This window comes from Eptatretus burgeri, chromosome 17, assembly GCF_056783735.1.
Source record: "Eptatretus burgeri isolate ZD-2024b chromosome 17, Ebu_testis_v1, whole genome shotgun sequence".
NCBI classification, from domain to species: domain Eukaryota; kingdom Metazoa; phylum Chordata; class Myxini; order Myxiniformes; family Myxinidae; genus Eptatretus; species Eptatretus burgeri.
Window position 1 is genome coordinate 52,746,841 of NC_140977.1, and position 14,280 is coordinate 52,761,120.

The 14,280-nt window shown below is 44.8% G+C and overlaps 1 protein-coding gene across 8 annotated transcripts in view; it reads left to right on the top strand.

Annotated features, from left to right (window-relative positions):
• The first annotated feature begins 515 nt into the window (after window positions 1-515).
• EEF2K (eukaryotic elongation factor 2 kinase) overlaps window positions 516-14,280 on the top strand; it is a 49,608-nt gene continuing 35,843 nt past the window's right edge. For 2 of the 8 annotated variants that reach the window (XM_085862256.1, XM_085862260.1), the window contains exons 1-9: window positions 516-622; window positions 3,676-3,920; window positions 5,042-5,083; window positions 5,347-5,447; window positions 5,568-5,628; window positions 5,830-5,867; window positions 6,044-6,215; window positions 10,767-10,916; window positions 11,065-11,197. In XM_085862256.1, coding sequence (XP_085718382.1) covers window positions 544-622; window positions 3,676-3,920; window positions 5,042-5,083; window positions 5,347-5,447; window positions 5,568-5,628; window positions 5,830-5,867; window positions 6,044-6,215; window positions 10,767-10,916; window positions 11,065-11,197 — 1,021 coding nt within the window. In that variant the 5' untranslated portion in view covers window positions 516-543. Of the gene's footprint in view, window positions 727-900; window positions 925-3,675; window positions 3,921-5,041; window positions 5,084-5,346; window positions 5,448-5,567; window positions 5,629-5,829; window positions 5,868-6,043; window positions 6,216-10,766; window positions 10,917-11,064; window positions 11,198-14,280 lie in introns of those variants that run through there. The other 6 variants (XM_085862255.1, XM_085862261.1, XM_085862262.1 and 3 more) reach the window with 6 other exon arrangements.

The window sequence follows — 14,280 nt, forward strand, 5'->3', positions numbered from 1 at the left end:
TTTCCCTCATCCACCCAATCAGACACTGCCTCATAGAACTCGAAAAGATTTGTTAGACAGGAACTACCTTTGGTAAACCCGTGCTGACTACCTTTAATTAGTTTGTATTTATTTAAACCGTTCCCACAACTGAAGGCCAAGCGTATGCTCTCACGAGCGTTGGTGTGGTACAGGCACGATGGACCGAATGGCCTCCTTCTGCATCTTATTTCCTCGTGTTATTATTCCTTCTCATTCGTTTTGTTGCGTCGTATTTACGATTCCGTTTGCTCGCACAAAGCGCATGCGCACGTCCGGCGTGTTCTGCGCATGCGCACGTCCGGCGTGTTCTGCGCCTGCGCACGTCCGGCGTGTTCTGCGCCTGCGCACGTCCGGCGTGTTCTGCGCATGCGCGTAGGCATCGTGTTCTGCGCATGCGCGTAGGCATCGTGTTCTGCGCATGCGCACGTCCGGCGTGTTCTGCGCATGCGCACGTCCGGCGTGTTCTGCGCATGCGCACGTCCGGCGTGTTCTGCGCCTGCGCACGTCCGGCGTGTTCTGCGCATGCGCGTAGGCATCGTGTTCTGCGCATGCGCACGTCCGGCCGTGTTCTGCGCATGCGCGTCGGCATCGTGTTCTGCAGGTGTGGTAAACAAGGAACAAATCGCACGTTCGCTGCTCCTCGAGTCTCGGGTTCCCGTTCCTCGGTGTGCGATTAACGAGTGTTTCGGTGCTTCGGACAAAAAGGTCGGTGCTTCACCAAATAGCGTCAGTGTGTTGCAATAACGGCGACCGTGAAGGACGTTGAGATAAAATGAGCCGTCATCGCGATTTCACGGCCGCACCTTTAAAACACCAGAACCAGAGAGTTGGTTTCCTGTGAGGACCGAGTGGATCGGTCGGTGCTCGAGCTTCACACTTGCGCTCGGTCCCTCATCGCCATCGGTGTGCACACGTCCCGACTGACGCTGCATGTCCGATTCCCGTCACGGTTATCCGGGTTTTACCACAGAACACTAAATGTATATTTGTTTTGTGTTGAGGTCCAGGTAACCAGGTTGATGGTCGAAGGAATAAGTAACGTGTTGGATTACCAATGAGTTTACCTTTTAACCCGTTCAGGCCGTGAAGGTTTCATGTTCGTTTTAACAAGGAAACCCAACACAGGTGCACTTCATCCAGCCCATTATACCTGCGCGAACACCACACCAAGCCATCGACACGAGATCCAAGGAAGAAAATGGGGGGGGGGGGGAGTTTTTAATTAATGAATTATTATTTTATCCTATTTTGTATTTTTTTTTGTGATTTTTTTTTTCCCCTTTTCTTCCCCTCAAGGGGACGGGGGGGGGCATGGGCTTGGTTAAAAACAACCATCAACCACACAACCCACCCCCCCCACACCAACAGCACTCTGTGCACCATCACCATCAATACTCGAACTACCTGAAAGTCTTAACATCGCTATACCCCTCTCTCCATAACTTCCAGGTACCTATATCTAATCTATCTATAATTCCAGCAGAGAGAGACAGACAGACAGACAGACAGACAGACAGAGACACACAGCGACACAGCGACACAGCGACCGCTGTTTTTCGACAACCACCAGTCCAATCTCATTGAAACTTGCCAGGTATATTGCTGGGGACGTGTGGATGTGCCTTTTCAAGGTTTGATATTAACCGGACAAGTGGTTCCCAAGTTATGGCCATTTATTAACCAACCAATGAAAGGACACGTTGCTGCATAGTCGTGGCTGCGTCTGCCGGTGCGCGGCTGGCCAACGATGATGTCACGTGCCTTGCCAGTTACGATGGGGGGTCGTGGAGTGGCAATTTGCCTTAGTTACCGTGGTGTAGGAGTGGCAATGGTCAATGGCAGCGAATGTCATGGCAAGCAAAGAGAGGGAGGTAAACTTCATTTAAATTTGGATTTTAATTCACTCTGTGTGTGTAAGTATCACAGCAGTTGTTACTTCAATGCAAGCGATAATTCGTGGAATGCATGTGAACATTCCGTACGGGCACGCACCACTTCCAGATGGTGATGACTTAATGTATTCTAATAATTTCTCGATTTCTTATGTGCATTTATAGATAAACACAATGCCCCAATCCAGTCGTCGTTTACAAGAGCGAAGGAACGGCCTGTGTATTTGTTTCTGGCTCACCGTTTGAAAGTTTTTTTTTTTTTGGTTTGCACACACGGGCACGCGAGAGCGAAGGAACGGCCTGTGTGGTTGTTGTTTCTGGCTCGCGGTTTGAAAGGTTTTTTTTTTTTGCACGTACGGCCACGCACGTACGGGCACGTACTAGTTCTAATTTGAACTTATCTACTTTTACTGTTGCCACTACCTTTTCAGGGAGACCATTCCATGCATTAACTACTCTATGAGTGAAAGTCCCCTTTCTTACTGCCGTCTTAACTCTCCTCTTCTTTACTCTCAGAATATGGCCCTTGGTCCTATCACTGTCTACTCTATTGAATTATAATTCATCTGTACTTTTATCTATACCTTTCATTATCTTAAACATCTCTATCATATCTCCTCGTAACCGCAACAATTTTGTTGACAACCCACCACAGATTGTCTGAAACACAAATCGTGTCACTTATTCCCACCTTGGTGGTGAGATCGGACACCTTTTTACTCTTTTACATACATTCGTACCCTGTGTCGTCGTCGTCCTTCGTCCTTCGTCGGTCAGGGCTTCGTGACCTCTTGTGAGTTAGTTTTGGTGTTTAATGTGGTTTGATTTCAGGAAGAATATAACACACACACACACACACACACACACACACACACACACACACACACACACACACACACACACACACACACACACCTGGATCGTGGGGATTCACATGGATTGGAGAGAAAGGAGGGGAACACAGTGATTTGCAAGCCAAATGGTGTATGTGGGATTCGTTGATGGGGGGTAATAACGATGGGAGATGAGGATTGTGGTGCACCGTCCGTTTGAAGCCTTGGAGGAAGAGTGCGATTGTAGGCCGTTAGACGAATCGTCAAGAAGTGAAGAGCAAGAGCGCCGGCACTGGTGAGCTCGAATCTGTTGAATTCTGACCAACCATCAAGCACATGAATATCCTCGTGGATATCGTGCACATGCATCATCGACCCAACATGGCGACACGATTCAGATCATAATAAATGCCAGGTGACAAAAAGTGTGTGTGTGTGCCTGGTGTTGGCTTGATGGTTCGGGTGGTGGGCTTGAGATCTTAGGATCCTGAGTTCAATTCCTGCTCGGCTGTTGAATTAAAACCAGGTGCGGTTGATTCTGCCTGTCATCCTTCCGAGGTCGGCAAAATGAGTGCGAGCTTGCTGGTATCCTGTGTTGGAGTGGTGACCCGTCCAGGATTTTACCCAATAGCCAAGGAGACTGCTTTCAAATGTCGTCACTTTGATGTCGAACACAATGACCGCATCTGCCCTTTCCACTTGCAAGGAACCTCGACACAGGGGTGGGGAGGGGGCCATTACATCATCTTGTCGTCCTGCGAGTGACTTCAAACCCGGAGTGTTTGGGTTTGCCTGGACTATGCCTGCCACTTATGTTGCGCATCTGATTAATGTGTCGGAGGTTTGAAATTGCTGAAGGTCACTGCATTGACCCTAATGTGAGGTCGTCGCTTCTTATTCTTTTCTTCTTCTTCTTTCGCCCCTCACAGACGAGATGTGTGACCAAGAGATGATCTTTACCTTTGAAGAGGTGGATGGTTCGCTGAATGGTGGTCGGGAAGCTGCGCCACGTTCAGGGAGCGCCGGAGCAGAGGTGGCGGATGATGATGATGACGACGATGACGATGATGATGATGACTTTTGTGTATTCCCCATTACGGAGGTGCAAATCGTGTCGAAGCAAGAATCGATTTCTGAACTCTCAAGTGCAAGCCAGGGATCTTCACACTATCGGGTTGGTTGTTGAGCCGGGCCGGCCGCATTCTCGGATTGTCTGCCTCAATTAACCAGACAGTAATGATTGACAGGCACGTCTGTTTTGCGGGTGATGCCTGGCATGGCCTGCATGGTTTACCAGCGGAGTCAATTTGCTAATGATGTTCTCTTACGATTCATAATTTCCAGTTTATCCTCGTGTCTCACTCATCGATTATGTCGTCTCGACAACATTATGCCGTTGGCAGCAAGTCTCGACGAATGCGGGACTTGCGAGCCGTGGGTCAAATTACGTTTTGCGTCATCAGATGTCAACCTTCTGTCACAGTGCAAAGTAAGCACCAAAGCCGCTCCACTTGCAGTGCTGCCTCAGCTGAATGCTGCAAGTGCTTTTCCATATCTGTCGCTCTATTGTCGGATCAGCGGTTTGGGACAAAGCTTTAAATGGATAGCCGATGAGAAAGCGAATACCGGCTCTCTTGCAAAGGCCATACGCGACGATGACCGAGACTCCGCACTGTTTCCCGATGGTCTTTTTCCTGGGTATTGACTTGTATTTCTGCGTTATTTTTATTTGCTGCACCCTCCACCTGCTTGGGGATCCGGGATCCAAGCATTCGTGTAATCAGTTATTCCGACTCGACGAGATTGACAGCTTCACGATTTTCAATGGGGGGGAGTGGTAGCCACAGGGGTTTTCCTTTCAAGAAATGTCAATGCAGGAGGAGACCATTAGGCCCATCAATCAATCCTGCATAGTAGTTTCCAACCTATGGTTTATCCATGCTCTATCCTTTAAAAAAAAAAAATTCTGAGCATTAAGCAAGGAAGCAGCACATCCCATTTTTAGTGTCTCTTTGGTATGACTCGGCCGGGGTTCGAACCACCAACCTACCAACTCGGAGCGGAAGCTCGAACCACATTATAACCACCGAGCCTGGTTTTGGAAACTCGGAGCGGATCTCGATGGAAGACTTTGACATTATTTGTTGGAAAAGGCTGTAGCGTGTCACTTCGTCAATATCGACGTTCGGTGTTCGTTTGGCAATTGTTATTGTTTCACCAGTGCTCTGTTTCTCTGCCTGCTTGTTTGCTTTCAATGGTCGTTATCTCACCCCGCCTGTTTGTATGTTTTGATAGAGTCAGCATTCGGAATCTCAAGGTTGTCATGATGCATGCAGGGTATGTTAGTTTTGCAGTTTTATTCTTAAATATCTTATTGTACCTCCTGTTCATGATGCCTTACTTTATCTTCTTCGAATGTATGTCCCAGGGAGGCTTCCGTCCCTGAAGTTAAATTGCATGTCTTTTATTTTCGTCCAATGAATTGGTCCTTGCTTGCACTCTATTCCATGCCGTGGCCCAGGCTTCGGGCTCTCACCTGTGCACAAAGATTGTGTTAAATGCTGATTTCACCACCTGATTTGGGGTGGGGGGCTGCTTAGGACTTGTGGAAGCAAGCTATTGAGAAGGCCAAGCATATGCCGGATCCATGGGCGGAGTTCCACCTGGAGCAGATCAACATGGAGCTTGCTACCCGCTACCGGTGTGCCCATTTTCCAGTAAAATGATACCAGCCGTTTGCACTTCTTTGCCGTCTTTGTTTGGCTATTTTTAATCTTCATTGTCAACATAATTTGTCTGATGTACATCGTCTCCCATCCAGGTACAATGCTTTGACTGGATTGTGGCTCAAAGATGAAGTTTTCATCAAAATGGCCAAGCAGGTAAAGGTCTCATGGGAGGACACGGTGTTTACCTTCTCGTTGCGTGTCCACCAACCGAGCATAGGTTGGCAGGCGCGAATGCTGGCGAGACTGAGCATGCGCACGCACAGTCGCGTTTCTAACCGTTTTTTTTAATGTCTAAACAATGTTGTGAAACTTGATTTCTGATCCATTCACTGGATGTGTGTTTCCTTTTTCCAGCCCTTTGGAAGAGGTGCCATGAGGGAGTGCTACAGAACGTAAGTTTTCAAGTGCACTCTACTTGATCATTTTTATGGAAAATAAGACTCACTCGACCCCTGGTGATGGTAACGTTCTGTTATATCCCCCCGATCCCTCTTACCCCCTAAATAAGCTATGTTACTTCCGGCCTTGTCAATCCTGAGTCAGTATTTGCACACCGCACGTGCTTCAGGAAGAAGTTGTCCAACTTCACCCGGCACCAGCAGTGGAATGCAGCCTCCAATTACGTGGCGAAGTGCTACATTGAGAAGGTGTCTCGAGAAACCTACTTTGAGGACGTGAAGTTGCAGATGGAAGCGAAACTCTGGGGAGAAGAGTACAACAGGCATAACCCACCCAAGAAGGTGCGATTTCTGCTGTTGCAGAGGAGAAGCATGTTGAGCGGTCTGGAGCCGTACAAGTATGGCTTGTAATCTTTTAAACAATCATTTCGTTGGGTTTGTCTGAGGAGGTGAAAATGGTTGATTGTTCTTCCATTTATATATCAGTGTCTTTGTTTTCTTTCGTTCTTCTTTAAAAATAAACTTCAAAGCTGTTGTTGTACTTTGGTGCTTTAAAGGACTTGGAATGTAAGGCCTGTCACTTCGCTGATGAGAATACCAATCTCTGTGTAATTGCTGAGAAAAAAAAACAAAAACGGTTGTAGTTAATGGGAAAAATACAATTTGGGGGTGTGTCGATACCGGCCTAACTATACTCTCAGGAAGCGAGGAGGGGGTCAGTGTTTATAGGATATTCATCACAGCCTTTTTATATGCTGCATTCCGAATAATATAATATACAACACTGTAAGAGGAAGATCAAAATTCAATGAAAAATTCTCCTCCTCCTCCTCTTCCTTCTTTTGATCAAACTAGGGTACGTATTGGACATGGGCCATGCCAGGAAACAAACTCTCCTCATGCTTGTTTCTACAGCACCTTGTGTGCCATGTGTATGCGTGCATTGCTATGCTGCTTGATTAGCGGTCTCCCCTATCGCTAATTGTTGGTGCAGGCACTCCAAGACCGAGCTCAAGCTGCTTTTATATAGTTGATGTGGGAATTATCTTTTATCATGAGGAACTTTTAAGGGAATTAAATATGTATTTCAATTTGAAACTATTGTGCTCTAGTTCTTCCATGAGTCTCAACTATGGAGCGAGATAAAAAATAAAAAGTGAGCCACTCTGCCTTTTCATAGGTAGAAATATAATGGCCATCCTAAGTTACCCTGAGGGGAATCATGGGTAGATTGGACAGGGTGAGGCATGCAGATTACCCTTTCCCATGAGGAACATTTATGGGCCAGCTGGGGTTTTTTTTCTGACAAACCTGGAGCTCGATGGTAATCTCCTAGCTCATTTCCCTCGACCTTCAATCAAAATCACTGCGGCCTTCTGCTGGATTTGAACACGTAACCTTTGGGATTTTTTGTCATTTTCAATTTTAGCTTAGTATTCCGCTATAATTATTGCGTTAAAAAGTCCTTTATTTGTGGTGGTAATTCAAAATTTTCCTGGGGGACAACCCCCCCCCCCAGATCCCCACCAATGAGGAGGCAGTGCCCCCATACCACCCTGCACCCCCCGCCAACCCCCCCCCCCAAATTGCTTTCAGCACTTCGAGCAGGCCATTGACCCTGCAAGAAGTCAATCTTCAGATAATTTCTTCAGACCCAAATCACATGCCTGTTCCAAGTGAAATTATTCAGAGGTTTTGATGGATACAGGATATTGGGTAAGCGGCTGAAAGGAAAGGGTTGTGAGATGTTTTCTGGGATTCTCTCAAGATTAGGAAACAATATAGAAACTATGAGCAGAGCAATAGATGTCAACCAATGGCTGGAAGAATGGTGTAGGGCGGAAGGTTTTACATTTAAGAAGCAGTGGAAATCATTTAGGGGACAAAGGGAGTTTCTGGAATGATGGCCGTATATTAAATAGAAAGGGAGTAGCAAGGTTTGCAGTGGGAATTGAGGAAGGAATTCAGGCTTCTTTTCTTTTTTAGGTCAGTAGAGGGTGAGAAGCTATTAAGGAAGGAACTGATGATGTAATTGTGATGAGTCAGGCCAGGAAGGGAAAAGTTAAACGTATTCCATCCCGATGCCAGAAGTTTACATAATAAGATGGAAGAGCTTGAAGCCAAAATAGATAGTGATGAGTATGATATAGTTGCAGTGAGTGAGACGTACTTTGAGGAGGAGAATAACTGTAGGACAGGATTAGGAGCCTACAAGGTGTATCGGTGTGATAGGAATCAGAGAATAGGAGGAGGAGCAGCAATCTGGGTGAAGGACAGCATTGTATCAAGAGAAAGAGGTGACATCAAGGAAGGAATAAATGTTGAGGATTCTGTGTGGGTGGAGATTAGAGATTTAAAAACAGTAAGATACTGGGAGGATGCTTTTATAGGGCTCCGGGAGTGAAGGAAGAGGAGGAAGGAAAGGAGTACATGAAGAATTCAAAAGGGCATGTGGTAAGGGAACAGTATTGCTTATGGGGGATTTTAACTTTCCAGGGATAGATTGGGTCCAGGAACAGAGAAAGGGCAGAGCAGATGAGGATTTCCTCGTTTTAGTCCAGGATTGCTTTTTAACCCAGTTTGTAGATAAGCCCACGAGGGGGAGTGCAGTGTTAGACCTCCTTTTATGTAACAATCCTGACATGGTGGAGGAGGTGGAGGTAGGGGAACATTTAGTAGCAAGTGATCATAACATTGTGTGTGCAAAGATTCTGTTAACAGTTTAAGTTCAGGATAGTAGGGTCAGGTTATTAGATTTCAAGAAGGCAAACTTTGAGGGTATGAGGAGAGAGTTAGGTGATGTAGATTGGGAGACTAACAACAGGACAATCAGCATCAGAAAAAATGGGAAACCTTTAAGGACCAAATGTGTAGCATGCAGAGTAAGTACATTCCAATGAGGTGTAAAACTAGAAGCAGAAAGAGACCAGGGTGGTTGAGCAGTGAGATGAGGAAAGGTATTAAGGAGAAGCAGAAGGTATTTATTCGGTTTAAAATAACGGGACTGGAGTTTGATTTATATCACTGTCGGAGTAAACAGAGGCAAGTTAAGAAAATAACTTGGCAAGCCGAAAAAGATTATGAGGAGGACGTTGCTAAGAATATTAAACATAATAACAAGGCTTTCTTTAAGTATATCGGGGAAAAGAACAGGTTAAGGACCAGTGTGGGCCCATTGAGGAATAGCACCGGGAGAGTGGTTAGTGATGAAAGTGAGCTTGGCATTGGCATCATGGTTAGGGTGGTGGCTTTGGATCCTCGGGTCCTGAGTTTGAGCCCCATTTGCTGCTGAATTAACATTATATTTTAATTTATTTATTCTTCGAAAAATTTCCACTTTTTTATATTTTTTCTCCCCTTTCAGGAATGCATTTCCCATTAATACACTTCAAAGTCAATGGTATTTTGAAGTTTGGTTTACATTATGTTGTGTGTGTGTGTGTGTGTGTGTGTGTGTGTGTGTGTGTGTGTGTGTGTGTGTGTGTGTGTGTGTGTGTGTGTGTGTGTGTGTGTGTGTGTGTGTGTGTGTGTGTGTGTGTGTGTGTGTGTGTGTGTGTGTGTGTGTGTGTGTGTGTGAGAGAGATAGAGACAGAGAGAGAGAGAGAGAGAGAGAGAGAGAGAGAGAGAGAGAGAGAGAGAGAGAGAGAGAGAGAGAGAGAGAGAGAGAGAGAGAGAGAGAGAGAGAGAGAGAGAGAGAGAGAGAGAGAGAGAGAGAGAGAGAGAGAGAGAGAGAGAGAGAGAGAGAGAGAGAGAGAGAGAGAGAGAGAGAGAGAGAGAGAGAGAGAGAGGAGAGAGAGAGAGAGAGAGAGAGAGAGAGAGAGAGAGAGAGAGAGAGAGAGAGAGAGAGAGAGAGAGAGAGAGAGAGAAGAGAGGGAAGAGAGAGAAGAGAGAAAAAAAAAAAGAGAGAGATATATATAGAGAGATATATATATATATATCACATTCTTTTTGCCAACTAACCCCCTTCCTCTTTCTCTCTCTCTCCCCCTCCCCCCCTTCTCGAGTTATTCCTGTTGGCAAAGAGATGGGCGGTATTTGCTAGTTATAATAATAATAACAACAAAAAAATTCCCCCTCCTTAAATTATTTATTTATTTATTTATTTTTAGCATGTTCACTCTATCACTGAACTTGTCACACTGATCTCAACCCCACTCCCCTCCACTTGCCAATGATTTTTTTTTTTGACAGAGTAATTTAATCTGGTATTGGTGTAATATAGGCATGATGGGCCGGATGGCCTCCTCCTGTGTCTAACACTAACTTCCTTGTCATTTTCACCAAATAACACTAACTTCAATGTCATTTGGCCTTGTCAATAAAGTACTGTCACCACTAGATCATAAGCCAAATGTCATGTGTAATTGCACATTGCTTTTCATCAGCATCTGTGTCGGCAGACAAATTGAACAATGGATTACATTAACTGAAAGCTGATAACAACAAGTCAACTGCCATAAACTAGGTGCGGCTGCCATTTTGAGCATTGGCCCTTCGTCAGAGCAAAATATGAACGAAGAGAGAACTCTCAACAACTGCTGCACCGCTCCTCTCACGGCAGTTAACGTGTTCCTTTCTGATGTAGGCATTCAGTTCATATATTCCATTGATGTCATGTCGACTTTGGCCCAAATCCAGATTAAATATGTATTTTAATTTAACATCCTAAAACCAAACCGGAGTACTTCCCTTGTTAGTGTTCACTTGGTTTTTATCATTCATAATGACTCGTAAGCCTGTTGAGTACTTCTTATTTCCATGTGCAAGACATTTGCTCCCCTGGTAGGCAACTTGACGATGCAAAGCATGTCTCTGTGACCCCATTAAAGTGCTGCCAGTCTTTGGGAAGCTGTTTGGTCGTACCGCTCTGAAGAGTCCATTTGCGTGGTCCAGGTGGATGTCATGCAGGTTTGCATCCTGGAGTTGAAGAATAGACAGAATCAGTCCATCTTCCACCTGGAGCACTACATTGAGGGCAAGTATATAAAGTACAACTCCAACTCTGGCTTCGTGCGTGACGAGAACATGCGCTGTACACCACAGGTATCTTGGTTCCACACTGCCAGGCTTTTCACCTTCTTACATGGTGTGGTTAACATGCTGTGTTGCTGCAACGTTATAACAACGTATCTTTCTCACTCCCACACCTCCCCTTGGATGTCTTCTGGTTCCTTTACCACGTGGTTTGCAGGCCTTCAGCCATTTCACCTTTGAACGCTCAGCTCATCAGTTGATTGTGGTGGACATTCAGGGTGTTGGGGACTTGTGGACTGATCCTCAGATCCACACCAGTGAAGAAGCCGAGTACGGAGATGGAAATTTGGGTGAGGATCGGATCTTTGTATTTCCATTTTCTTTTAAAGGCCCATTTGACTTGGTTTTGGCACTGCCAAGAATGCACTGTGATCTGTGAGTAACACGAAGGGCTGTTAAAACCTGACATTGAGTTTGAGGAATGAAAAGTTGTTCATTGGCATTTGGTGGGGTAGCTATTAATGGAGGACATTAATCATTCTGAGACTCTATGTTCACAAGGAAATTTTATGGATGAGTAGGCCATTCGGCCCATTATATCTGTAGTCCAGCAGAACTGGAGGAGTATCGTGCACTTTATGGTAAAAGCATGAAACTTGGTGCACATGTTTCTTCTTCTTCTTTTTCACCACAGCTGATCAACTGTCTCCATTTCGCTCTATCCTCCACATCTTCCATTGACACTCCAACCACCCGCATGTCCGTCCTCACCGAATCCATGAACCTCTTCTTTGGCCTTCCTCTTCTCCTCCTACCTGGCGGCTCCATCGTCAGCATCCTTCTCCCGATATACTCCGCTTCCCTCCGATGCACATGTCCAACCCATCTCAATCTCGCCTCTCTCACTTTGTCTCCAAACCGTCCAACCTGCGCTGTCCCTGTAATATACTCATTCCTTATCCTGTCCATCCTCGTCACTCCCAATGAGAATCGTAGCATCTTTAACTCTGCCACCTCGAGCTCCGCTTCCTGTCTTTTTGTTAGCGCCACCGCCTCCAAACCATACAACATAGCTGGTCTCACTACCGTCTTATATACTTTCCCCTTCACTCTTGCAGATACCCTTCTGTCACAAATCACTCCTGCTACTCTTCTCCACCCACTCCATCCTGCCTGCACTCTCTTTTTTTCACTTCTCTACCACACTCTCCGTTATTTTGGACAGTTGATCCCAAGTATTTAAACCCATCCACCTTCCCCAACTCAACTCCTTGCAACCGCACCATACCACCACCCTCCCTCTCATTTACGCACATGTACTCCATCTTACTCCGACTGACTATCATTCCCCTTCTCTCCAGTGCATACCTCCACCTCTCGAGGCTCACCTCAGCCTGCTCCCTACTCTCCCTACAGATCATGATGTCATCCGAGAACATATTCCATGGAGACTCCAGTCTGATCTCGTCCATCAACCTGTCCATCACCATTGCAAACGGGAAAGGGCTCAGAGTCGATCCTTGGTACAATCCCACTTTTACCTTAAACCGGTCCATCATTCCTACAGCACACCTCACCGCTACCACACTGTCCTCATACATATCCTGCACCACCCTCACATACTTCTCTGCCACTCCCGACTTCCTCATACAATACCACAACTCCTCTCTTGGCACCCTATCATAAGCTTTCTCTAAATCCACAAACACAATGTAACTCCTTCTGGCCTTCCCTATACTTCTCCATCAACATTCTCAAAGCAAACATCGCATCAGTGGTGCTCTTTCTTGGCATAAACCCATATTGCTGCTCACAAATCATCACCTCTCCTCTCAACCTAGCTTCCACTACTCTTTCCCACAACTTCATGGTGTGGCTTAACAACTTTATCCCTCTGTAATTACCACAGCTCTGCACATCACCCTTGTTCTTGAAAATCGGAACCAGTACACTTAATCTCTACTCCTCCAGCATCCTCTCACTTTCCAAGATTTTATTAAATAATCTGGTTAACAACCCCACTGCCATCTCTCCTAAGCACTTCCATGCCTCAACTGGTATGTCATCTGGGCCAACCGCCTTTCCACTCTTCATCCTCTTCAGAGCAGTCCTCACTTCATCCTGACTGATCCACCCCACATCCTGATTCTCTCTCTCTCTCTCTCTCTCTCTCTCTCTCTCTCTCTCTCTCTCTCTCTCTCTCTCTCTCTCTCTCTCTCTCTCTCTCTCTCTCTCTCTCTCTCTCTCTCTCTCTCTCTCTCTCTCTCTCTCTCTCTCTCTCTCTCTCTCTCTCTCTCTCTCTCTCTCTCTCTCTCTCTCTCTCTCTCTCTCTCTCTCTCTCTCTCTCTCTCTCTCTCTCTCTCTCTCTCTCTCTCTCTCTCTCTTTCTCTTTTCTTTTTCTCTTTTTCTCTCTTTTCTCTTTTTCTCTTTTCTCTTTCTCTCTTTCTCTCTTTCTCTCTTTTTCTCTTTTTCTCTTTCTCTTTTTCTCTCTTTTTCTCTCTTTTTCTCTCTTTTTCTCTCTTTTTCTCTCTTTTTCTCTCTTTTTCTCTCTCTTTCACTCTTTCTCTCTTTCTCTCTTTCTCTCTTTCTCTCTTTCTCTCTTTCTCTCTTTCTCTCTTTCTCTCTTTCTCTATCTTTCTCTATCTTTCTCTATCTTTCTCTATCTTTCTCTATCTTTCTCTATCTTTCTCAATCTTTCTCTATCTTTCTCTATCTTTCTCTATCTTTCTCTATCTTTCTCTATCTTTCTCTATCTTTCTCTATCTTTCTCTATCTTTCTCTATCTTTCTCTATCTTTCTCTATCTTTCTCTATCTTTCTCTATCTTTCTCTATCTTTCTCTATCTTTCTCTATCTTTCTCTATCTTTCTCTATCTTTCTCTATCTTTCTCTATCTTTCTCTATCTTTCTCTATCTTTCTCTATCTTTCTCTATCTTTCTCTATCTTTCTCTATCTTTCTCTATCTTTCTCTATCTTTCTCTATCTTTCTCTATCTTTCTCTATCTTTCTCTATCTTTCTCTATCTTTCTCTATCTTTCTCTATCTTTCTCTATCTTTCTCTATCTTTCTCTATCTTTCTCTATCTTTCTCTATCTTTCTCTATCTTTCTCTATCTTTCTCTATCTTTCTCTATCTTTCTCTATCTTTCTCTATCTTTCTCTATCTTTCTCTATCTTTCTCTATCTTTCTCTATCTTTCTCTATCTTTCTCTATCTTTCTCTATCTTTCTCTATCTTTCTCTATCTTTCTCTATCTTTCTCTATCTTTCTCTATCTTTCTCTATCTTTCTCTATCTTTCTCTATCTTTCTCTATCTTTCTCTATCTTTCTCTATCTTTCTCTATCTTTCTCTATCTTTCTCTATCTTTCTCTATCTTTCTCTATCTTTCTCTATCTTTCTCTATCTTTCTCTATCTTTCTCTATCTTTCTCTAT